The 25,795-nt window shown below is 37.5% G+C and overlaps 3 protein-coding genes across 3 annotated transcripts in view; 1 reads left to right on the top strand and 2 right to left on the bottom strand.

The window, feature by feature from the left end:
- The window catches only part of ttc29 (tetratricopeptide repeat domain 29), a 7,327-nt gene extending 7,006 nt beyond the window's left edge, over positions 1–321 (bottom strand). Inside the window, exon 1 of the mRNA XM_053481894.1 lies at positions 1–321. This exon is cut by the window's left edge and continues 55 nt beyond it. Within this exon, the coding sequence (XP_053337869.1) occupies positions 1–28 (28 nt within the window). The 5' untranslated portion in view covers positions 29–321.
- ednrab (endothelin receptor type Ab) overlaps positions 1–23,373 on the top strand; it is a 48,351-nt gene extending 24,978 nt beyond the window's left edge. The window contains exons 6-15 of the mRNA XM_053481893.1: positions 1,369–1,473; positions 1,608–1,698; positions 15,523–15,547; positions 16,638–17,165; positions 19,359–19,486; positions 19,587–19,785; positions 20,469–20,621; positions 20,815–20,948; positions 22,186–22,294; positions 22,477–23,373. Coding sequence (XP_053337868.1) covers positions 16,683–17,165; positions 19,359–19,486; positions 19,587–19,785; positions 20,469–20,621; positions 20,815–20,948; positions 22,186–22,294; positions 22,477–22,608 — 1,338 coding nt within the window. The 5' untranslated portion in view covers positions 1,369–1,473; positions 1,608–1,698; positions 15,523–15,547; positions 16,638–16,682 and the 3' untranslated portion in view covers positions 22,609–23,373. The remainder of the gene's footprint in view (positions 1–1,368; positions 1,474–1,607; positions 1,699–15,522; positions 15,548–16,637; positions 17,166–19,358; positions 19,487–19,586; positions 19,786–20,468; positions 20,622–20,814; positions 20,949–22,185; positions 22,295–22,476) is intronic.
- Positions 3,481–6,895, bottom strand: LOC128510371 (uncharacterized). The gene is made up of 4 exons (XM_053482598.1): positions 6,792–6,895; positions 6,269–6,311; positions 5,665–5,982; positions 3,481–4,607 (listed from the first exon to the last, which is right to left on the bottom strand). Exons 1-4 carry the CDS (start codon positions 6,893–6,895, stop codon positions 4,014–4,016), a joined length of 1,059 nt encoding a protein of 352 aa, XP_053338573.1. The 3' UTR covers positions 3,481–4,013.
- Positions 23,374–25,795: the final 2,422 nt, after the last annotated feature.

Genomic DNA, 25,795 nt, shown 5'->3' with positions numbered 1-25,795 from the left:
TCTCGCGGGGAAACACTCCTGAAGCCATTCCGATATGCCGTCTGCTTCAACACACAGTCAGCTCTTCCTTTTATTTCCCCATGAATCAGATGACTGATGGCTTCACCCGGACCTCATGTCATGTCTCGTAGCTAGGCAATCCTAACTCTCTCAAACAATTCAAAAGAAGTTACTTCGCAGATAGAAAACAGACCTGTAGTCTTTTAAAATCTAAGCGTAAGGTTCTGTACTGCTCCACCATGATCCTTGGACGTAAACCGCGTATTTAAAAACAAAAACAAAAAGTTCATTTGGTTCTGGTTTGCCAGATTTTCTGCATTCCGTGTTTGTGTGTGTGCGCGTGAGGCGGACGTGAAAACGCGTCGTCAAGGCAACACGTGCGCATGCGCAAAGCTTCGCGCCTATGACGCCAACGTAAATTAATTACGTGATGATTTTATAATCAATCAAATTACATAGCCACAGTCGAAACGTGTTAAGGTTCGATTGCGCCAAAGAGCTACAACATTTTTAGGTTCTTACTAATAGCTTATAGGTACCTATAGGTACCCCCATGTACCCCCATGTCTAGTTTATAGTAAACGAATTAGCTAACGAATTAGCGGTCTGTAAAGCATAGCTAGGTTTAATATTTTCTATTTTACTTACACAGTTGGAAATTCCAATCCATCATCCCATTGGGCACTGATAGGACAGATTTAACTAAAGACCTTTTGGGGGCGTCTTCACAACACTTTGAAACCATAAATTCATCTATAGAGAGTCTTCACTGAGTTATAAATAATAGCCTATCTTATTTTCATGAAGAATGACCTTAACACCTCCTAAGGAGCTCTGAATTATAAAGTTGTTCTACTTAAGACCTGAGGTCTAGTCTGTGTGCTCGCTGTGATGATACAAATTACCGAATTGATTGAGCTCTTTTGAGTTACTCTCACTTTAATTATATGGGTTTAATCCAAACCTTATTAAATAAAAAAACAAACACCAAGAAGATGTTTATAATGCAAAAAAATTAAGTTAATTCAGACCTAACTTGTTAGGCCCAATAGACATTTCAAATATTCTCTATTATACATTGGGTCGCAATTTCAAATTATTGTATATTATAAAGTAAAATTATTGGGCTGCTTCAAGCAAATAAAAACAACTGAGAAAATGGGTTAAGAAATCTTAAAAACATTATAGAAACTGGAAGGATAGTGCTGAACCTTCAACTTAGAAGAAGAAAATATTTAAATTTGCTAGGTAGTAAAAAAAAAAAAAGATTGGACTTAGCAATAGAAATAAGTGATTTTAGACTGATCCTATGAACTGAAAGACTACGTTATCACATCTATATGTATTTTTCTCTCTTTGATGGAATAGGCATAATCCTGTACTCGGATTGTGAGAGCGGTTCTGGGAGCATGAGGAATCATTTTCACACATGAACTGCAGCCACCATATTGTGTGCTGTAATCAAAGCTAAAGGTGATTTATTGAAATCGTAGCAGGCTAGGCCGTGTATAAATGATGGTCAGGATATAAATTTGTATTGAGATGGAAATTTATTTTACTTAACAACAACAAAACGTTTTTTTTTTTTTTTAAACTTTACACTACAGCCTGTCAAAGTGTTGACCCCTCCGGAAAGGTCAGATGTTCGAGGTGTTCTCCATCAACCCCTGAAGTCCTCAGAGGAGCAACTGCAGACAAGTAGGCTAAACACTTCAGACTCAAATGATTCAAATTATTTAAATGTGTTTCTTTTGAATATGAAGATTGTCAGCTCTTCCCAAACAACAGCAACTTGCATGTTTATATGTTTTCTTCTTAATTACAGTTTCAGTTTTTTTTTTTTGTATGTTCCCTGGGTATATTGACTAATATTAATAGTGGGTGTCCCAAAATGTTCTTTGTTATCAACAGAGAATCTGAAATGAGAACTAACATACACTGGCCACAGAACAAAGAGTTCATTTGAGGCAGATTTATGAGAGCAGCTCACTTGCGTGAAAGGAAACAGCTACATTCGCATCTATTAAACGGCTTTTAACGAGTGTAGTGAAAGCCACAACAGAGTGGTATTAAATGTGCAATATCCTATGAAGAAAAATATGTTTCCAACCACTGGTGCAGGATTAAGGATCTAAGTGAGGAAAACAAATTAGGTTGCGTTGTAGCAATGAGTTTTTAAGGCTAAAGGGTTTCATGTGTGATGGCAAATTAGCAGGTTACGTAATGACTTCTTTATAAGATGCAATGTGGCAGACATCAAGAGGACATCAATACCATGACGTTAATAAAGCGATTGAAATATAGTATAAGATGGTAAGACTGTTAGTAAAAGAGACTTAATATGTTTTTACAGTTAAGGAAAAAATTCTCGTCAATTGAAAAGTAAATTCATTGACATTTTATTCACATAGTGTGTTAAACAATAAAAATGGCCACAAAACACAAACTAGATCGCTAACAAGCAAGCCCGAGGCAGGCGTAGCGAAGAAAGCCTCCCTCAGAAGACATAAAGCAAAAACCCTGATAGGTACCAGGTTTAAAAATGTGACACCAGATTGTGGGAATCCGGGAAGTCATTCATCTTTATTCATGGATTATGGCTGTATAGAAAAAGTAAATGCGTTTTGAGTCCTTATAATAGTTATATATATACACAAGTGGCTGTGGTCAGAAGGGATAAAATCACTGGCAGACTTGGTTTCGCAAGCTTTGGACCAACAGCACAATGTGAACTTGGTGCCACTATGGTGCCCCCACTGTAGATCTAATGTGATAAAATGCTAATTTGAGTCCCTATAATAGAGTATAAACAATTTGGGGTCACTTGCAAATTTCTTTGTTTTTGTTAAGTGATTTATTTTCTACATTCTACAACAATACTGGGGATTTCAAAACTATAAAATAACACATGTGGAATTAGGTAATTACTTAACAACAACAAAAACAACAGTTAGTGGTTATTTTAAGACACAGAGGTCAGCCTTTCTGTAATAGTTCTTGCAAGAACAGTATTGTCAAGTGCATTTGCAAAATCCGTCAAGCACCATAATGAAACTGCCTCTCATGAAGGCCATCCCAGGAGGGCGAGACCAAAACCTACCTCTGCCGCAGACGAGAAGTTAATTTAGAGTTATCAGCCTGAAAAATGACCAATTAACAGCACCTGAGATTAGAGGCGTTATGAAGTCTTTACAGAGCAGAAGTAGCAGAAACATCTCACCATTAACTGTTTAAAGGAGATTAATGCATTTTTTGGACGCCTTCAGCATTCCTTTACAATGTAGAAAGAAATAAAAATCAGGAACGATCATGGAGTTAGAAAGTGACCCCAATTATTCATTTTTTTATTATTATTTATTTATTTATTTATTTTTACTTTAAGGGTTCCAAAATAAACAAAAACAATTATTTTTTATAACTTTTAAAGGTATTTTTTAAAAACTTCTTTCTTCCTTAAATCTTTGTGTTGGAAAAGTGAGAATTGTGTGATAGAACCATGATCTTAGTTCTCGTGGAGAAAATAATTGTGATTTACATTTTTAGCAAAAATCATGCAGCCCTACCCTAAGATGCCCCAACAGTAGAAAGCGAAAAAGCCCTTTAATGTGCCCTACCAGTAGAGGAAACACAATGCAGTGCCCTGAAAGGTGCCCTAACAGTAGTTTAACAGAAGGTTAAACACTATAACATGCCGTATAAGGTGCTCCAACAATAGAACACACACAGTAAAGTGAAGATGTCCCAACAGTAGATTAAACACCCTTAAAGGTGCCCCAGCAGTAGAGCAAACTTAGTGAAGTGCCCTCTAAGGTGCCTTCACAATAGATCAAACTCTACAAAGTGCCCTTTAATTGCCGGAACAGTCCAAGGTATCCCAAAAGCCAAGCAAACACAGTGAATTGTCCTCTGAGTGAAGTGCCGCAACTGTATCACAGTAACAGTATATAGTGCACTCTAAGAATGTAAGGTGAGGCCTTACTAAGTCTGTGGCTGGGTTTAAGGAATGCATATGCCTACCTACAGTATAAGGTACAAAAATAACTATAAACCAGTGCTAATGCTGAGCCAACACATCTCAGTCCTTTTAATATCCACGCAAAGACAGCCATGAAGTGCCTCTTAAATTTCTGCTTCTGCCCTTCTTTATTGTCCACGCCCACTCTGGCATTCTTGACTCCTCCTTCTGACGGAGCATAATGGCAGTGACTACTCTCATTCTGTTTCGTCTTCCTCAGTCCCTCTGTTTCCTTCATTTCTTCGATTTCTCTCTTCAAGATCCTTATTCGTTCCCTGAGGCGTTGTAGCTTTTGTCTGGCTTGCTTCTTTATCTTTTTCCTCCTGTCTCTCTCCATCTCCAGCTCCTGCTTCATCACGTAGATCTCTGCATCCATTTCCCTCTTCATTTCCTCAAACTTTTCCTCCATCTGCATCCATCTTTCTGCCTCTCTTGCTCTTTCTATCATTCTCTGCTTATCCCTCTTCCAATCCTTTTTGAAATAATTTTCTTTCCTTTTTCTCTCCCTGTCTTTTTGCTCAGATTGCTCCTTCCCTATAATACCGTGAATCACCTGCTCAATCTGTTCCTCGCCACACCGCTGCGTCTGCACCTGTAATGATAATTATGTTTTAATTCATACAAATTTGTGGGTTTTTTTTTACCATTGAAGATGCACTATTTATATAACAAATGTATGAAATATCTAAATTCTAATTATGCCCCATGTCATAGTGACTGATTTATAAAGTCAGGAAGGCAGCCTGGAGATGTTGTAAATCTCAGCAACCCAAGTTAATTTCCATTATCACTTAAAACACAGTGTTATTAAAACACTCTTACCCTCACAGGCATGTCATGTTACTTACTGATGGTTACAAAGCACTTGGACTGGAGACTCCTTCCATAAATGTAAAACAACAATAAATGTTAAACCATGTTGCAGCAAATCTCACCGTGTCATGTACTGATTATAAGCTGCTTGTTAAATGATGGCATATTTTCAACCTGTTGATTATTATTATTATATAGAGCATCCACATATTATTAGCTGTCACTATGGAAACAGTAAGTATTGGAACAAGTACATTAATAAAAAGCGGATTTGTTTAATGGTTGGATATATGATATAGGAAAAGACATAAAAATCTGATTCAGGAATTCACTAAACCCAAATCTACGTCCGATTAGGTGGCAACGGTGGCGTAATTGTGGCACTGTGGCCTCGCACCTCCACAGTTAAGGGTTTGATTCCTGCCTCGGGTCTGCTAGAGTTAGCATATTTTTCCAACATGCTTAGTGGTTTCCTCCAGGTATTCCTCTCCCAGTCCAAAGACATGTATATTAAGCTACCTGGCATTTCCAAATTAAGTGCGTGTAAGTGAGTGTGTGTGTGTGCTTGTGTCTTGCAGTGGATTGGTACCCAGCCTAATCCCCTAAGTCTCCTGAGATAGGCTTCAGGCTTCCTGTGACCCTGTACAGGATAAGCAGTATAGAGAATGAGTGAGAGAGAGATTCTTCCTACAGCTTGCACTTCCTCTTCAAGTACTGATGCTCTGTGCTCAGTGTAAAAAAAAAGGTTCATGTAGTATAAATGGCGCACCACCCCCACTGTCTCTCGTTTGATGGTGAAGCGGGACGTTTCGGTCCTCTTCTCTATTTGACCTTACCTTCCTGAATTTCTGTCCCAGTTCCTCTCTCAGAGTCGTGTCATCCCTTTGACTGGTTTTGTTGAGTAGCTCGAACATGATCTGCTTAATGTCCTGCGGATATCTTCTGTCCACTGCCTCAGACACATCCCAGGCCTCTGCGTTGGCTGAGTTCAGGATGCGGCCCCTGTGCTTCTGACGCAGACGTTCCAGCTCGGCTCTTTCCTCCTTATTCAGAGGCTCCACACAGAGTATTCTGCTTATTTCATCCAGCTGGACTTGCAAATCCGAGCTCTCCTGCTTATTCTGGTTTACAGCCTGTCTTGCTTGTTTCTTCCTCTGATATGTGAAATTGCAGACATGACAGACCACTTATCTTTGAACAATATAGCCAAATTAATCTATATACATAGGCATTAATTAATATATATGCATTAATTAATATATATATATATATATATGCAATAATTTTTTATCTCCTCCAGTAGATTAATTTGGCTATAGTGTTATATACAGTATATGCAATAATTAGAATTTTTTTTATCTCCTCCAGTAGATTAATTTACATATATATATATATATATATAAAATATGTTAAATAAGAAGTATGTTATGATTCTCTTACATGATCCTGTGTCGTTTCATTTTCTGATTCATCAGTGGCGACACTATTCGTTCAAAAAAACAAAACAAATAACAACAAAAAAACAAAAAACATAAACACTATTCTATTTATAGATCTGCACATCATCATACATGTGCAGATGAATGATATACTTATGATTAATAATGTATTGTAATCTCATTTATTGTTTAAATTGTGTAACCATCTGTACACATCCTCAGGAGCTTTCTCCTGGGTGCTTTTCCTCATGGCCCTAGGTTTCTCTAAAGTTCCTTTTTTAGGGTTTCTTTAAAAAAAAAGATATCCTTTTTAAATTCCCAGCTAAATAAGAATATTAAGCTGGGAATTTAAAAAGGATATATATATATTTTAATTTCTTTTATAAGAAAGTCATTACGAGGTTTTAAATCATAACCTAAGATCTTATTTCACATATTTAATGTTTTGTTTGTAAATGCTTGTTTTTCAAATCAGTGTCTAATAAACACTTATAATACAATAATCAGCGATCAGTAAAACGTACCTCAGCTCGAGCTGCTCTGTGTGAACGAAGCAGCTCCTTTTAGAATCGATGTTTTTCAGTATACTGATCATACGATCGGTGATCTGCATCTGATTCGCCTGCATTACCAAAAGCGGACTCAATACCTCCATGCTATTCATATAAATGTTATACTGTATCCCGGAAACACAAGAACACACAGTTTTTGAAATTATGACTTATGCTCCAGTCAACACATGATAATACAGTAATACAGTCAATACACTCCTGGTGTTTTCTCTACTCGCAACACATCTACACAATTTTAACTGGGCTGATCATTAGTCCATAAGGGGCATTTCAGCTTTATTTTAATTAATATCTAATTACCATAAACCCTAAATTTTATGTTGCTCTAGCAGTATTGGCTATTTCAGAACATTTGGACATTTTTCCTTTAACATAAGTACTCTAGATTCCATTCATTCGTCCTCTATATCGCTTATCCTTTGTGCAGGGTAGAGGAAAAACCTGGACAAGGTGCACAAAGACACACACTCACTACAGGCAATTTGGGAACACTAATTAACCTAATCTGCATGTCTTTGAATTGTGGGAGGAAACCGTAGTACCAGGTGCAAAGTCCACCAAGCACATGGAGAACATCCAAACTCCACACAGGCCAGAGGCGGGACTCGAACCCTGGAAGTTCAGACCTTGGAGGTGCAAGGTGACATGCTAAACATTATTTCGTGCTGTCCTCTCTATCTTGCATTTAAGTGAAAATCCATCAGGTATTATTCTACCTCTCAAAGATTACCACCACCAACAAATTAATATTTTTCTTCCATTTAGAAATGTGCATGCATTTGCCAATTAACATGGGGTAAAGTAGAAAAACTTTTACTTATTTCTAAAGTATGATTTTGCTTAATAAAAATAGTAAGTAAATTGTGTAAAAACAAAGACTATACCTAAAGAGCGTAATAAAACAGCAGTAAAGTAATACAAGTGTCGATCCTTTCTCTGAGTATGCATCACGCGCTGGCTATTGTCGCATAACAATCGCGCTGTTGCCTAGCGACTAGGATGTCATCATCACATAAGAGCGAGGTCATCCTTGCGCTCTATTGAATTTCATAAGATTTCTTACATTTATTTTACAGTGTATCAGCTTTATGCTGGTCAGGGTCGTGAGAGAGAGAACAAAAGAGAGAAAGACGAGTGCTTAAGTGTGTTCTAACTACACATGTGCACACCAGAGTTCCCTGTGAACAGTCACATATCCCGGTTTGCTTATAGAGCTTCTGCTTTGTTCTTCACTGTATTACATTTGACTATTTTTTTTCAGTATAATACTATGTTTATAAAATATTGATCTAATGCAAGACATCAATTGATTGAAAACATTTTTGTTTAAAATATGTTTTATTGATCATTAGCCATCATCCATGACTGGATGGGCTTTTTTGACACGTTTTATTTTATAAAGAAATTTGATTTAGTTCGAGAAAATAAACTTGGGAGTTTCAAATCCTGCATCCATTCATTTTTCTGAGTGATCGTAATGCTTAAAACCTCTACTCTGTCATCTCATCGTATTTATTCCATAAGTGCGCTATACAACCCCAAACACTGCACATTAGAATACCCCTGTCAAAAGTTAACTGGATGTCCAAGCTAAAATGTCATATTGCTGATTAATATTGATTTTTCTAATGGGTAGTGAACTCCGGTCGCAAGTTTGGAAGACAGCATCTCTCACCGCTGCTCTGCCCCAAGAGCAGCAAACCTTTTTCAAAACGCTCATGATCTCCATCTCAGACTAAATGTTGGTACTCTGCTACTACAAGCAAGTCTTTAAAATTAAACGTCCACCTAGATAAACATTCTTCAATTTCTCTTGTGAATAATTAGAGCAACCTTTTACACGTAGGTTTCCTATTGCAATAGGAAATCAGTTGTTCACCAGACTCCTGAAGGATGACAAAGGATGTCGTGCCTTTGTGCCACACGGTTACTTAGTCCTAAGATGGAGACACACTTGAGACTGGGGAGTTTGGATCATCAACACTTTACTTGCAGCAACATAAAAAAACTTGAAGAAATAAGTGCATAAACTACAAATGACATATGATATTTAAACACACCGTGCAGTCACTGGTGTGACTGTTGCTCAGCATCTATGAAAGAAACAAAAACAGACCATGGATTAGACAGATTAGCAACTGTGAGGAACATCAGAATATGAACCACGAAAAACTGGCTCACCTTCAGATGGCAGCAAGATTGGTAAAGAGATTGGAGGCCTGTTAAGCTGCGCCTCTGCCAGGGCATACTGTTGTTTAGCCAGCTTGGCCCTCTTCAGCTCCAGTGACTGGCGAGCGAGGTTGTTTGCTTCAGCCAACTGATGCTGAATGCCACGCAATACCACCAACTTTTCTCTTTCTATATTTATCAGTTCCTCGCCACAACAGCATGGTGACCCTTTTTATCTGTTGCCTCTTCTCTTCCATCTTCTCTCTTTCTGTTTAGTGTACAGTATGTAGGTTGCTTTTGTTGAAGGTTTCAACCAATGGCAATCAAGAGTGCGTAATTGCAGCTGTTTGTCAATCAGATTGTATACCAGGTGTTATGCTCGAAAATGTCCCCCTGCCACGGATTGCCCCCCTACATAATCTCTTTCAAATATTATATTTGAACATAAATAGATTTATGGTTTACAAATTACACGAAACGAATTTGATTATAAAATAAGCAAAGGGAACAAAAATATAAATTATATATATTTTTTCATATAGGCCTACAACATGTATATTTTTCTATTGCTTATTTTATAATAAATAATTTTTCATCATAAACAATCATTATTTAGTGTAATTTGTGATAATTAAAACTGTTAGTTTTGTATAACATGACAAACCCCTGCAAAATAAATGTGCCATAAAATAAACATTATATGAGAATTTGTGTTAATGGTCTCGACGGCTGTCACGTGCCTAAAAGGGGGGCGTTGTAGAGTATAACACCGCCCCCGTGTCTCAACTCCAAGAACAGACTCGACTTGAAAGTGCACACTTGAGGGTTTGAGGACACAAATGGAACGCGGCGTACAGGATGCGTCTCACAGCCGCGATATATTACACCATAACCGTATTATACCAAAGTTTGCCTTATTGTGAAATAAATCCGCTGTTTTAACCACTACAGGACTCATAGCCAGCGGTGGTTTTCCTTCCGAGGTGAGGCAGCGCTGGGCGGCTACATGAGCGCAGGACACCTGTATTACCTCCCTGGAGCTCAAATCTCCGAAATCGTTAAAGCAGTTTTTTAAACAGACGCTATCTTTACCAACCGAGTGATGTTTTGAGCTGCACACACATACATTTTCGCTTAAACAGCGCTTAAAACTACACTTTGTGACACAATAACTGTAATATTTCAAACATTTTGCAGGCTGCCGTTTGGAGAAACCAGAGAATAAAGAGTTGTTCTCAGTTGTTGAGTCAAAATAACCCAACCAGGTGTTCATTTGTACTGTAAATGACTCACTACATTACATTTGAACCAACATAGAGCAACCCAACATTGTGTTTAAAGAACCCCCCAAAAAAACCAGTATAAAGAACCCAACATTGTGTTTAAAGAACCCCCCAAAAAAACCAGTATAAAGAACCCAACATTGTGTTTAAAGAACCCAGAATAAACAACCCAACATGTGTTTAAAGAACCCGAAATAACCCAAAATAAACAACCCAACATGTGTTTAAAGAACCCGAAATAACCCAGAATAAACACCCCAACATGTGTTTAAAGAACCCGAAAAAACCCAAAATAAACAACCCAAACATTGTGTTTAAAGAACCCAAAATAACCCAAAATAAACAACCCAAACATTGTGTTTAAAGAACCCCCCAAAAAAACAGTATAAAGAACCCAACATTGTGTTTAAAGAACCCAGAATAAACAACCCAACATGTGTTTAAAGAACCCGAAAGAACCCAGTATAAAGAACCCAACATTGTGTTTAAAGAACCCAGAATAAACAACCCAACATGTGTTTAAAGAACCCGAAATAACCCAAAATAAACAACCCAAACATTGTGTTTAAAGAACCCGAAATAACCCAAAATAAACAACCCAAACATTGTGTTTAAAGAACCCGAAATAACCCAAAATAAACAACCCAACATTGTGTTTAAAGAACCCGAAATAACCCAAAATAAACAACCCAACATTGTGTTTAAAGAACCCGAAATAACCCAGAATAAACAACCCAACATTGTGTTTAAAGAACCCGAAATAACCCAGAATAAACAACCCAACATGTGTTTAAAGAACCCGAAATAACCCAGAATAAACAACCCAACATTGTGTTTAAAGAACCCAAAAGAACCCAGAATAAACAACCCAACATGTGTTTAAAGAACCCGAAATAACCCAGAATAAACAACCCAAACATTGTGTTTAAAGAACCCGAAATAACCCAGAAAAAACAACCCAACATTGTGTTTAAAAAACCCGAAACAACCCAGAATAAACAACCCAACATTGTGTTTAAAGAACCCGAAAGAACCCAGAATAAACAACCCAACATGTGTTTAAAGAACCCGAAATAACCCAGAATAAACAACCCAATTGTGTTTAAAGAACCCCAAATAACCCAGAATAAACAACCCAACAATGTGTTTACAGAAACAACTTGGCATTTAGTATCATCGAGTATATAAATATAAACTAGTATATACCTATTGTACTAGATGTACAGTACTGTGACTTCGTTTATGTGGAATTTAATTTAATTGCATACTCATAAACATGTTTTAAAAATGCACAACGGCATCTGTTGAATTTTTGAACTCCTTAACTACACTCTCCTACACTTGGTTTTGGGGCAGTGGTAGTTAAGTTAACCATAAATCGTGGGCAGGTGGTACTTGCCCTCTAACCTAGTGTGTCTAGACAGTCAGAAAAACAACATGATGGAATGTAGGTGATGGAATCTTCCCTGTCCTCAAACCCAGAGAGCAAGTACAGTACATACAGTAAGTGTCAGCCGGATTGTATAGATTTTTATCATTATTAAACGCACAGCGTTGGTGGCTCAGTGGTAGGTGTCTCGCCTTTCCATGTGGAAGACCCGGGTTTAATTCGCAGCCACTGGATGCAAACCCAAGTGCCGGACCCAAGCCTGGATAAAATTGGAGGGTTGTATCTGAAAGACTAACAACAACATCATTATTAAACACTTAACATTATTTTTTATTATACGACATGTGGTCACTTTTTTAGTGTTTTATTATTTTTTTAATTATTTTGAATTTACCACTGTAAAAAAATTGTGCTTCATTATATGCATAAAATTTCCAATTATCTATATTATTATTGTTATTATTAATTTTCCATTCACTTTTTTTCCAGCTCAAACCATCTTTTCAATAACTTTCTTTTTATCACTCCGTATAAATTAAATTTAGATGAAGGTGCAGGCATTTAAAGAAAAAGAAAAAAAGGAGTTTCTGAATGGAAAGTAGACTTACATTCCACATTTGCCTAATCTGAACATCTGTCTTACAGCCTCCTCTAGGCCTTCTACTACTACCACGCACACACACACACACTCACACACACACACACACACACACACACACGCACACACACGCACGCACACCTACATGCATTAATTGAGCTGGCTCAGAGGGTCATCAGTAGCAGATGTGTGTAAACAGTGTGCACAGCAGCAGATTGTGTTTTTCGGACAACGTGGAAGCTTTTAGAAAATTAAAACTGCCTCCAGTAAAAGTTTATCAAGCAGCTTCACTGTTTGAAGAATTGTGTGTACATTTCTTCCTGTAAAAATAAAAGAAACAGCTGTATTTCCTGTACTTTTTTTCTGTGTTAATGCAGAAACTAAGCTGTAAGAGACATCTGTGCGAGCAGCTTTGCCCTGTTGCTGTAATTAATCAGGCTAATGGTTATGTATGAGCTCATCTGGCCCAAAGAAGAGATCATCTGACTTAGACTTGAGGTAGTGCCATTCACAGCGGGGTCAGAGTTCACAAGGTCGTGACAGTAATTGTTTCCACATATTTGCCTCTCGGCACAGGGTGACCTCCGATCCGCTCTGATGTATGTGATTTGTTTGTTGGGGAAATTTAAGTGTTTAAAAACAAATTCTTTATCTGTATATTCATTTCCTCCGTCCATCCATCCATCCATCCATCCATCTATCAGTCCATGCATTTATTCATCTGTTCATGTTCATCTGTCTTGGCTTCCATTGTAGATATGCTGAAGGCATTAAACAAGTGTGTGTGTGTGTGTGTGTGTGTGTATTTTTATGTGTGTGTGGTCCAAAAAAAAATCATCCTAAAACAAAAAGAAAAAAAAATGTCTGTGTATTTACTTAACGATGTTATACATGAATCAGATTTACTAGCCAGTAATCGTCCTTTTTTTCTTTTACTTTTACTAGCAGACAAACGCGCATTGGTTAATTATGATTATATTTTTTAGATCCAGTCTCTTTGTGTGCGTGTGTGTGTGTGTGTGTGTTTCTACTGCTAGATTTTTTTTCTAGAAATAAATACTTGAGATTCTAAAAATGATCTGGAAAAAAGAAGAAGACATAATGAGTATAAGATCTTAAAATAGTGTTAAACTTATTTGCTTGTAATTTTTAACAATTAAAATAAATCAGCGGCTCTTTAGTGCGTGAGTTGAATCAGAGTCAAATGCTGATTATGAAAAATTATCAATACTGATTTATACTATATCAAGCTTACATGATCTACATGATCTACAACTACTACTATTACTACTAATAGGAAGAAGCACAAGAAAGAAAGAAAGAAAGAAAGAAAGAAAGAACGACAGAAAAGAAAAATACATGGCTCACCAGATTTGATTCCGCTGACACTGATCACCTAAAAGACTCGACTCAGTGAGTCAAATTATGATGATGCATGTTTACATCACCTGTTTTTATTTTTTAAATTACTGCTACTACTATACTACTGCTACTACTACTAATAATAAAAACTTATTTTATACTTTATTATTATTGTGTATGATATACAGTAAAATGCTTATATAACCTAAAACTAGAACCTTTTCACTACAAATGAAAATATTGCACAAAAAATATTATTAAAGCAAAAATGAAATTTTAAATAAAAAAACTAAGCTGGAAATTAAAATTACAAAATAAAATAGAAATTAAAATAGAAATATAGAAAATAAAATTAGAGGGGAACAGAATTTACAAAATGGAAAAATATAAAAATATAGAGCGTGCTTGTGACAACAGCAGTATGATTTGTAACATGGAGTTTTAAATGATCTGAGATATGTCCACAGCAGTGTGATTGCCCATGTCCTAAAATGCAAGTTAGTCCTCATCTCATGTGCAAATGAGCAGCGTGCAAACAAGAAATGTGCAACATATGAGAAATGTGCGACAACATGATTCTGATGTGTTAGCAGGAATGTAGAGTGTGTGTTTGTATTATGTGAGAAAAGCGAATCAGATTAATTTAGATATAATTATAAGAAGAAGAAGAAAAAGAAGAGAAATTAGAAGTGCTCACTTGAAAGAATCAACACAAAAAGGTGAAAATGTGATTATTATAAATACAGAACAGAGTGGTCCACGATCTATTTGTCTTTTATTACACTGTTAAATAAATAAAAAAATAATTAAAGAAAGAAAGAAAGAAAGAAAGAAAGGCTCATTAGATATATAAGTCAGTTCACACTGTTCACCTGAAAGATTTGACTCAGTGAGTCAAATGGTGATCATGCTTACATGCTCTACTTTTTCTTCTGTAAATTACTACTACAATTTCTACTACTACTACTACTACTACTAATAATAATAATAATACTCTTAGTGCTCACCTGAAAAGAACAACTTAAAATGTCAACTCATTTACAATCGACACACGACAGAAGATAACTGGGATTAATTCAATTAAAGGAATAATACCAAACACTGTAGCCAACCCATGACCTAAGACGAAAAAAAAAAAAAAAGTCAACGTAAAGTTCACTTAATGATCAACATGCATGTGGTCTGAGGTTTTGGAGTTTGTTTTAATTTGTTAATAACCTGCAGTATCTCAGCTAGTCAATTTATTTTAATCAAGTTGTGACCCAGTTTAAGAGAAAATCCCCTGCATGGTATCATTGTTACTATACAGTAGGTTGTATTTATTTGGGGAGTAGGAGATCAGTCACGTCTTTGGTGTTTGGTGCCTTAAGGGACATTAAATGTGACACATTGTATGCGGTTGTACTGAAGTACTCGAGTTGAAAAGAAAAGTCAATTGAAATGTGCTTTAAAGAGTTTCCAGTAGGCATTTAACTGTTGTTTTGGAGAGATTATATTAGAGTGTGTGTGCATGCGAGTGTGTATATTTGTGTGCTTGTGTGTGAATTGCTCTTTGGGGTTGTTTGTGGGGGGTCCAGTATGTCAAATGTGAAACAAGAACTGATGTCAGAAAAGCCACATCCCACAGATAGAGAGCAAGAGAGAGAGAGAGAGAGAGAAAGAGAGAAAGAGGGAGAGGGAGCAAGTGAGCGAGTGAGAGCGAGAGGAATTATAAGAGGAGTCCAACTTCTGTCTTGCTCCAGCTGTCAAAACAGCCCTGTACACACACACACACACTCCTCTGCATGCTCAACAGCAAGACGTATAGTGCTCTTAACTCCACACACTCTGCCAGGATCTTAAAGGACATTATTGACTCAGGATTATTATTTTTTTGTTCAGGAGCCTAGGAGGTCATTTTCACAGGGTGAGTGAAATACACTATTATTATGAATATTATTTTTAATTTAAAACCCTTACATTTACAGTATTGGGAAATGTAGAAATATAAAATCTTAAATTATTTATTTTATCAGCAACTTAAGTGACAGACAGAATGTAATAAATATTTACATAAAAATGTAAAAATATAGCCCATATTTTTTAGTATTTAGTATGACACACCTCTGTGCTTATAAGCAGCATGCATTTGTGCTGGAGTGAAAAACCTGACGATCAGTGTAAGGTCATCTGTTTATTGGATGGGTCAGAAAGTTTTGTACAAAGGAGTTCCTGTGGGAAAATTGCTAAATTGACAAATTTAAAATCAAATATTCAAGAAATTGCTTATATGATCAATTTCCAGTTTTAAATAATAATAATAATAATAATAATAATAATAATAAACAAAGTTTTAAAACACACCGTACTTGTTTTTCTCTTTGTGCTTATTCTTATTTGGTTATGTGTGATGTTTCAGTGACGATATGACACTGAAATTGTGATAGGTTTTTATTAAATTACAATTTTCAGTATAGTGAAAATGATCAGCACTTCTTAAACACGCAATAACTCCTACTCACATGAACATGCATCTGGTTTGAGATTTAGTTCAAAAATCAGCTTGTAAATTGTACAATCAAAACATTTTCCACGTTCTCTAGTTGCAGACCTTGTTATAACTACTGCATTTAATTCTTAAATATCATCACATCATTATATATTACGTGATGCCATAAGTTACATATTTTGTATGGAAATTAGTACTGTTTAAACTTTGTTTTCTTTCTCAGTTCCTGATTTTTTGCTGTCACGTACTTTTCCTTTATCTCTTCTAAATCTTAAAACAGAACTGTTTATTCGTTCAGCTGATGAATTTCCTGTCCATGTCTCTCTAGATCAGTTCATCTCTCTGTCTAATTAGCTGTTTCAAAATGCCTGATATTTCCTGGAAAAGTGCAGTTTAGTCAAGCCTAGATCTTAAATAGCCTATATGATCTTATGAAATCGATTCTAAACTAATAATAAAAATGTGACATCAGTATTGCCATTCTGACATCCTAATTTTTCTCTTTCAGACAAAAACAACCGCCTGGTCTTGCAGTAAAGTGTGCCGTCCAACGATGCTGTGGGTCACGGTGCTAATAGCAACCATATCCTGCACGCTGATGAGACACGGCCATTGCCAATCAAACTCCTCAGAAGACTTCCTGTTCTCCAGTGACCCAGCTGCCATTCTACTTCCTGACCTTCATGCCACCCTCTCACCTCTGACCCTGAATCAGGTCATAAGCCTCGAACCTAAATCTGCCACTCTCGTTGCCTCGCACTCATCTTTCATTTCGGAGAATGGATCAGTGCGAGCACGCCCTCTTCCTCCCCCACCAGCGTGCTTGCGCAGGACGTCTATGAAAGTCGTGTTTAAGTATGTGAACACCGTTCTGTCTTGTGTGATCTTCATTGTGGGCGTAGTAGGTAATGCCACGCTGCTAAGGATCATATGCCTTAACAAGAACATGAGAAACGGCCCCAATGCCCTGATCGCCAGTCTGGCACTAGGAGACCTCATCTACATTGCCATCGACATCCCCATCCACATCTATAAGGTAGTGTATTCACCAGAAAAATGCACAGAGCAGCAGGATTTGTTATTAATCATTAATCATTTGCACCATTTATTATTGTAAAGAGTAAACCATTCTAGCACCAGCACATACTGGACATGTAGTCTTTTTATGATAGGGAGCATAAAACTGTGTGTATTGTGAACATTGTGTTACAACTCTAATGTAAATTAATCCAAAGTTGTGGGTTTCAGGGTTCCTTGAGATTAAATGAACACAGGAAATCAGTTTGTTAAATGTAGCAGAGCTCATTGGATCCTTCCCCTAGGAATGCTTGCTGCTTGGCCTGTGGATCAAATAACGATGAACAAGTGAACGCTCATGTTTTTTAGTATCGCTTTGTTTTAAGATGCTTTAACAGCTTTGAAAAAGATGATTCAAGATGAGAACCATGTATATTTATTGGGCAGATTTAAAGCAAACCTATGGCACTATTAATATGTTCACACTTCTCCCCTCTTTACTACAGTCCCACTACTACCCTGTTACTACAACAAATACCCAATTAGTTCTAATATTACCCGATTACTACCACTACTACCTCATTACTCTTTATATTGCCAAAATACTACTCCTATTACCCATCCCAAATAGTATTACCCTATTACTAACACTACTACCCCATTACTCTTAATATTGCAGAATTGCTATTGCTACTACTCCATTAATTCCCATGCTACACAATTACTACCAATATTACTCCATTACTACCAGTTTTACTTAATAACCTTCACATTCCCCTATTAATACCATTTCACCCCATCACTCCCAATATTACCACAATACTACAAAAAATCCACAATTACCACTACTCCCCCATTACTTCCAATATACAGTACCCTACTTACTACTACTACCATACTACCACTACCAGTACCATTAACAATCAGTCCACAACCATCAGTACCACTTTTACTGTATTGCATTCAATTTTTTACTACTACCACATTTCTTCACTATTACCCAATTACTACCACTGCCCCAATACTACCACTAATCCCCCAAATCCCCCCATTGCTGCAAAAAAACCCATTACTTTTAGTACACTACTGCCCCATTACCAGGAAGAGTATCCCATTACTACCACAACTACTAGTACATCATTAGTACCATTACTACTCCATACCATATTACAATACTACTGTACAATATTACTCAATTACTTTCAATACCCCCTACTCCAAATATCACCCCATTACTACCTCTACTATTCCCGGAAAAATCATTTGTGCCTTCCAGTAATTGAAACATTATTCTCCTGACCAGCTGCCAGCGAATACAAACACATTGTGTAATAATATCGATATCTGTTATAATGAGATTATGACTCATTTATTTGTTTGAATACTTTGACAGTAAATGCTAACTTAATGGTGTGTCACATTCTACATTCTCTCTCTGTTTAAAATCATTTAGATGTGTGTTTAACCACATTGGATCTACAACATCCTGAGTATAATTTATTTCAGAGGAATGAAATTTGGCTCTGGTTAATCTCCAGTCCTGTAGATATTTTACTCCCAATTTCTCCAGCATGTACAACCCAAACACAAGAGTCGAATGGTATCTAAATCCAAATGGGATTTTATGGTTGATGAAAGTCTATTGAACATGATAGGTCACTAAGTAGGTCACTAAGACATAACTGTTTCTTATCTTGCCTATAAGCGAAGTATCCTGGTCTAGCACTCTCTCTCTCTCTTTCTCCCACTCTCTCTTTCTCTTGCCCCCTTCTTTCCTTAAACACCAAATCCTCAAGAGACTCCCTACAATGCAGAGTCATCCGGATTTCAGTAGTGTTCCAGTATATTACATCATTATCTGTCACTGCCTGGGCTTTCTCACCATCACTCACAAGTACTGATAGTGTGTGTGTGTGTGTGTGTGTGTGTGTGTGTCAAGCTGTCTCGGCGCTAGGTCACTCTGACATGCTTATTTTGGATCTTTTATCGATGTACCACTCAACACACACACACACACGCACGCACACTACAGGACAGGAAGTTCTCCTCAAATGGTGCCCTTAAATGGTATCTGTCCGGTGTTTTGTTCATGTGTGTTATGGTACATGAAGACAATGTTTGTTATAGTTTGAACACTGAACGTTTCTGGTGTCAGTGTACGGTACTGAAACACAAGAACAATGCTAAATGTGTGTTTCCGGGTTTGGTGTAGTTGCTGGCGATGAGATGGCCTTTTAACGACACAGCGTTCGGACTCTTCCTGTGTAAGCTCTTTCCCTTCCTGCAAAAGGCTTCAGTTGGGATCACGGTGCTGAACCTGTGTGCTCTCAGTGTGGACAGGTAGGACACACATTCACATGATTCACATGTAAACCAGTTGTAGTGTCAACATACTGTAGGTAATAACTGTTTTTTTTTTTTTAATGTTTGGTGTGTTCAGGTATCGTGCTGTGGCCTCATGGAACCGTGTGCAAGGTGTGGGAATACCTGCCTCGACCGCAGTAGAAATCATGTGTATATGGATATTGTCCATTCTTCTGGCTGTTCCTGAAGCTGTGGGTTTTAACATGGTCAGCTTTGACCACAACAACGTGACTGTACAAACCTGCATGCTCAAGCCAGAATCACAGTTTATGATTGTGAGTATAGACACACACACTTAACTCACAATAAACACTCTAACTAGCTCGAAACTCACTTACCCAGTCATCGTCTATACCGCTTACCATGTATATAGGGTCAAAGGGGGGCCTGGAGCCTATCATTAGGGCACAAGGCAGGGTACACCCTAGACAGGGAGCCAATCCATCGCAGGGCACATACACTCACATGCTCATTAACACACTATGGGGCAATTTGAGAATGCTAATTAGCCTTACCTGCATACCTTTGAATTGTGGGAGAAACCCAGAGTACCAGGAGGAAACCCACCAAGCACAGGGTACACAGATCTTGAGGTGCAAGGCCACAGTGCTAACCACTACACCTAGCTCTAAACTACACTGTATTACGTCTGAGGAAATGCACTAGCAAATCTGTGAGCATGTTTTCAGTTTTGAATAGTGTAAAAATTCTTGTCAATGTAATTTGTCAAGATAAAACTGTAGTACAAAATAATTACAGTATGGCTAGGAAGCTAGCAAACTTTGAAGCTGAACATATCCTAGCACATACCTGTTTGGTCTTTGTACAGACAATGGACAGGTATAATGACAGTAAAAACAAACCAAAACTGCTGTAAACATTAACATTTTCCTCAGATGTGTTGAAATATTATTAAAAATACAATTAAATAATAAAATCAACCACTTTGTGCGTGTAGTTTTACAGAGACGTAAAGGACTGGTGGTTGTTTGGGTTTTACTTCTGCATACCGTTAGCATGTACGGCTATCTTCTACACGCTGATGACCTGCGAGATGCTAAATTACAGAAAAGGAAGTCTGAGAATCGCACTCAGCGAACACATCAAACAGGTGAGGCGTTTGAAGAAAACCCATAATCCTAACAGATATTTTGAAAACAATTTTTAAACGAATTTGTATTTGTATTTATACTTTTAATTTGCACCGAGTGTGTTTTTACTAAATAAGAGCCACATATTTTTAATAGTAATCTACAGGGTGAATTCATATAATTCCGTATGTGTGTGTGTGTGTGTGTTGGCAGCGCCGTGAGGTAGCGAAGGCTGTGTTCTCTCTGGTGCTAATCTTTGCTCTGTGCTGGTTTCCTCTTCACCTGAGTCGCATTCTGAAGAACATGGTATACTTTCAGCACGACGCACAGCGCTGTGATCTGCTCAAGTAAGAAACAAGCTGAAATCAGATCACTTCACGATTTGCAACATTTCTCCAATTCACATCATTTTTTTGTACAGCTGTAATATTGATGTTTTCCAGTATTAAAATAATTCCCTTAACACATGGAAGGTAAATGTTGATATTCCCAGTAAATTCCTGTTGATTCCACTTTTATTGTAGCTTTATATTGTTTACCAGCAATGTTAAAATGTTTACCAGCAATGTCCTAACTAGCAGAATTGCTACCCTCCATTATTGCCCAACTGACTTGGCCCAATTTCTATTTTTGATAGCTGTGGTGTCCTTCCCTACACATCATTGTCTTACCAACATTGGCTAAGAAGCACTTTTTATAACAACATTACCAAAGCTGTAATGCTATTGTCTCTGATGGCCAAACTTTGGCACGATGGTAAAAAGAACTCCTGGCCAATATAGAGAAGGTAGATTCACATTTGGCTGATATTTTAGTGATTATGCTGGCCCAGTTTTGGCCCAATGGACAAAATTATATAAGGCCAATGTTGATAAGGTACAGTACATTTATTATGGGTAACTGGAATTCTGTTGCCCCTTATGTGCCAACATTGGACAATGTGCCATTGGGTCAATACTTGTAGGAGACATTTTAGGATGCCTGAAATTCTATTAGATCTAATGGCTCAATGTTGGCCCAATGGACAAAATATCATCTTAGGCAATGTTTCAGGGTGTACTGTTTCAGGTTAAAATTTAAAGATAACTGTTGACTTTGATGGTCCAAAGTTGCTCGAATAACCAAGATGACACTGGGCCAGTACTTACCGTGTGGATTTAGAGATGACCAAAATTCAAGTGGCTCTAATGGTTTAATATTGGCCCAGTGGACAAAACAAGTTCAGGCCAATACTGGTATGGTACCTTTAATGGTAACTGGAATTCTGCTGCTTCTGATGGCCCAAAGTTGGCCCAATGGACAAGATGACAGTGGGCAAATATTTGCAAGATTGTTGTGAATATGGCTAAAATTCTAGTGGCCCTAGCAGCCCAACGTTTTCCTTCCTGGGCTGCTACCCTATGGTCACTATTGGCCAACTGTCTATGAATAATTTTCTTTTATGTTATTACCTTCCCATGTCAAAGCCAAAAATCCATTTAGACAAATTTTGAATCTGGGGATATTAACATGATACAAATAATAACATTACAGTATTTATATTATATAAACCCAGGTGTAACTGTAATGTCTATGTGTATTCAGTTTCCTGCTGGTGCTTGATTACTTCAGCATTAACCTGGCAACGATAAACTCCTGCATCAACCCCATCATACTCTACCTTGTCAGCAAGAAGTTCAAAAACTGCTTCAAGGTACAGACACTCTTTTTATTGTTTAATCCATTGTTTACTCACTCCATTATTGCTCGGGCCATCATTTTTAATTGATTTCTTCATATCTAACATAAGATTATTGTGAGATTTTTTGTGTCTTTGTGACTGTTTTTTTTGCAGGCTTTTTACTGTATCTTAACATTCTCTTTATTCTCCCTCAGTCATGTTTGTGTTGTTGGTGTTACTCGGGTTCTCTGCTGAGCAGCATGGGGACCAGCATCCAGTACAAGAACCCTGACCTACAGAACGGCCTTACAGATCGCACAGCGTTGCGGAAGGACAGTTACAACTGAGAACACACACTTAAAGGATCAGAATGGTCCCAAAAGCAACTGGCATGCTGAGATGATGGACATTGGCTGCCGAGATGGCTGATCTCAAAATCATCGTCTCAAAATGCTTGAAAAAGACTTTTTTGTGCACATCACCAAAAATTCTGAAATTTAAACCACATTTTTTTATGCTGATAGTGTTATTGTAGAAAAGGGCTTTAATGTATTCTATTGTACTATTTTGTTTAATATTTATTCACGTGAGAACTTGAAACAGTATCAGTAAGCCAACAACATCATCATATTCATCGGCAATAAGTTATTCAAAGCTTGAAGATATCATTTTCTTTCCTTCAATTATTTTTCAGTTATGGTATTTCAGAAGTTAGTACATTATTGGATGCATATCTCATACATGGCCATGTGACCAGTAACATTGGAATTTTATTCTAATTTTAAATGCTGCCATGCCCTGCCTGGCTTTTCTTTATGTTCTCATCTTGGTTATGAACTGCTGCCCATTTTCACAGCACATAAACTTTATGATGAAGGCTTCTGCTGCTGCTTAGCCCATTTTACTGTGTCTCGAGTTTTCCTAATGTACATTGTGGAAGAGCGAGCATCGGATTGAACATTACAAACTTTCAGTACAAGTTGATCCTACCCTTTTATAATGCTTTCGGAAAATTTATAGTAGGTATGATCTGCTATTATCATGATGCATTTGACTGCATTCACTTAAAAACATAAATAAATTAATAAATAAACAGTTCTATTAATCACACAGATTTGTTTTATCACCCCCTGTATCATTTGTTTTGTAATTTACTGAAAAACTATAAATACTGTATATATTACTGTAAACTATATATTAAAATAATTAAATGCTTGGTTTTATACTCGGGTCTTGATTTCTGGATTCTGATTTCTTTTAATGCGTTGGTTCATTTTATATAACAGGAGCTACAGGGCTTGGTACTGTACACTATTGCGCCTCTATGGTAAGAGCAATAACTTATAACTATTAGCTAACACAATTAACATACAGTGGGGCAAAAAAGTATTTAGTTAGCCACCAATTGTGCAAGTTCTCCTACTTAAAAAGATGAGAGAAGCCTGTAATTTGTATCATAGGTATACCTCAACTATGAGAGATAAAATAAGAAAAAAAATCCAGAAAAGCACATTGTAGGAGTTTTAAACAATTTATTTGCAAATTATGGTGGAAAATAAGTATTTGGTCAATAACAAGATTTCATCTCAATACTGTGTTATATACACTTTGTTGGCAATGACAGAGGTCAAAAGTTTTCTGTAGGTCTTCACAAGGTTTTCACACACTGTTGCTATTTTTTTGGCCCATTCCTCCATGCAGATCTCCTCAAGCAGTGACGTTTTGTGGCTGTCGCTGGGGGACATTGGCCTTTAACTCCCTCCAAAGATTTTCTATGGGGTTAAGATCTGGAGACTGGCTAGGCCACTCCAGGACCTTGAAATGCTTTTTAGGAAGCCACTCTTTCCTTTTACAAAGGAAAAAAATTAATTCACAGAAGATCCACAATGTTTCATAAATTTAGATTCACAAATTATGAACTAAATTGAATTCATAAATTAAAATAATTTTATTGTACTATAGTACAAGGGCAATAAAACATTTTGTGACTTTCTGTTAAAAGAAAATATCTTCATGATTTAATTTCTTACTCGATTTTCGATTCACATCCTTCTGTGCTAAATTCCTTTCTAAAGAAAAGCAATGGAAAGTTAATCTACTGTAAACAGCAGTAAAACCCGTTCCTGTGTCTAAAAAATAAAGTGCTGCAGTTAAAGAATTAACATCAGCACAGCGCCGCTTTCATGTTCAAATAATCAGAGATGTGGGTTAGAACATATGTTGTTACACATGGTAGTAATTACACTCTTTTCCCCCCTTCATTTCCCTGGCACTCTCTTATAGTTTGTCATTCTTTCTCCCTCCCTCCCTCCCTCCTTCTGTCTATCTCCTGCTCTGTCACCCTATAGCACAGAAGAACGTGTTACAGATGGGGCTGACATTTGAAATCTCTGCCTAAATGGGGAGAGCAAATCTCGGGAGTGTGTCAGGCTGTGCAATCACCTGACACGACTGTCACTGATACTGTAAGCTGCATGAGTCTGGGTTAGAAACAGAAGAACCAACCCCTGAGTCTTGTAGTGTCCTGTAGTCTGTAATTTAATACAAATATTTGCATTAACCTCAATTAATAGTATTTTAATAATAAAATAGTAAGAATTTCTTTTTATCCTGTGTAGGGTCGCCGTGTGGCTGGAGTCTATCCAACGGGGCTCAGGACACAACACAATGGACACCATGTATGAGGTACCAACCCAAAACAGAGCACAGGCTAAATGCTAGAGGTAACTCAAGGCCAGGTTCACATCCCCACCAAGTTGTTCCTGCTGGGCCTTTAAGCAAGGCCCTTAACCCTCAACTGCTCAGATGTTCATGATCATGAGGTAAAAATGTAAGTCGTTCTGGATAAGGGCGCCTGCAAAATGCCCAAATTTAACACACTACAGGCAATTTGGAAACACCAATCAGCCTACAATGCATGTCTTGGGACTGTGGGAGAAAACCGGAGTTGTTGTTGGTCTTGGACACCGGATGCACTTCCTGACACAACATTTACTTTTTTCCAGAGTTGGGACCAGCGCTGCATGCAGTGGCTGGAAATCAAACCGCATGGCAGGTGAGAAACCTATCACTGAGCCACCAATGCCCCTAGGGAGGAAGCCGGAGTACCCACAGGAAACCCACAAAGCACAGGGGAACAATCCACTGCAACTCCACTGACACAGGCCAGAGGCAAGAATCGAACCCCCAACCTTGCAGGTGTTAAGTGACAGTGCTTACCACTGATACACCATGTAAGCAAAGTAAACAACAACAACAACAAGAGCAATGCAAAAAAAAAAAAAAAACCTGATACATTTTAATACTGAAAAATGAATAATAATAATACATTATAATATATGTACAGTACACACCTAATGCACATGGATCTCTGTGTTCCCACTGTTCCCAGTACGGTCTGCAGATAAACGTGAACACAGTCCATTCTGTGTGATAGGTGCACGCCTATTGGTTTGGCTCACAGGCCGTGCGTGGTGCGTCAGCATCCTTCCGGTTGACCCAGCTTCAATCGCATCGTCGAAGCGCGCGCGCACA

This window comes from Clarias gariepinus, chromosome 22, assembly GCF_024256425.1.
Source record: "Clarias gariepinus isolate MV-2021 ecotype Netherlands chromosome 22, CGAR_prim_01v2, whole genome shotgun sequence".
In the NCBI taxonomy this organism is placed as follows: Eukaryota; Metazoa; Chordata; class Actinopteri; order Siluriformes; family Clariidae; genus Clarias; species Clarias gariepinus.
The sequence above is the reverse complement of the archived record's forward strand: the minus strand, read 5'-3'. Positions and strand labels throughout refer to the sequence as shown.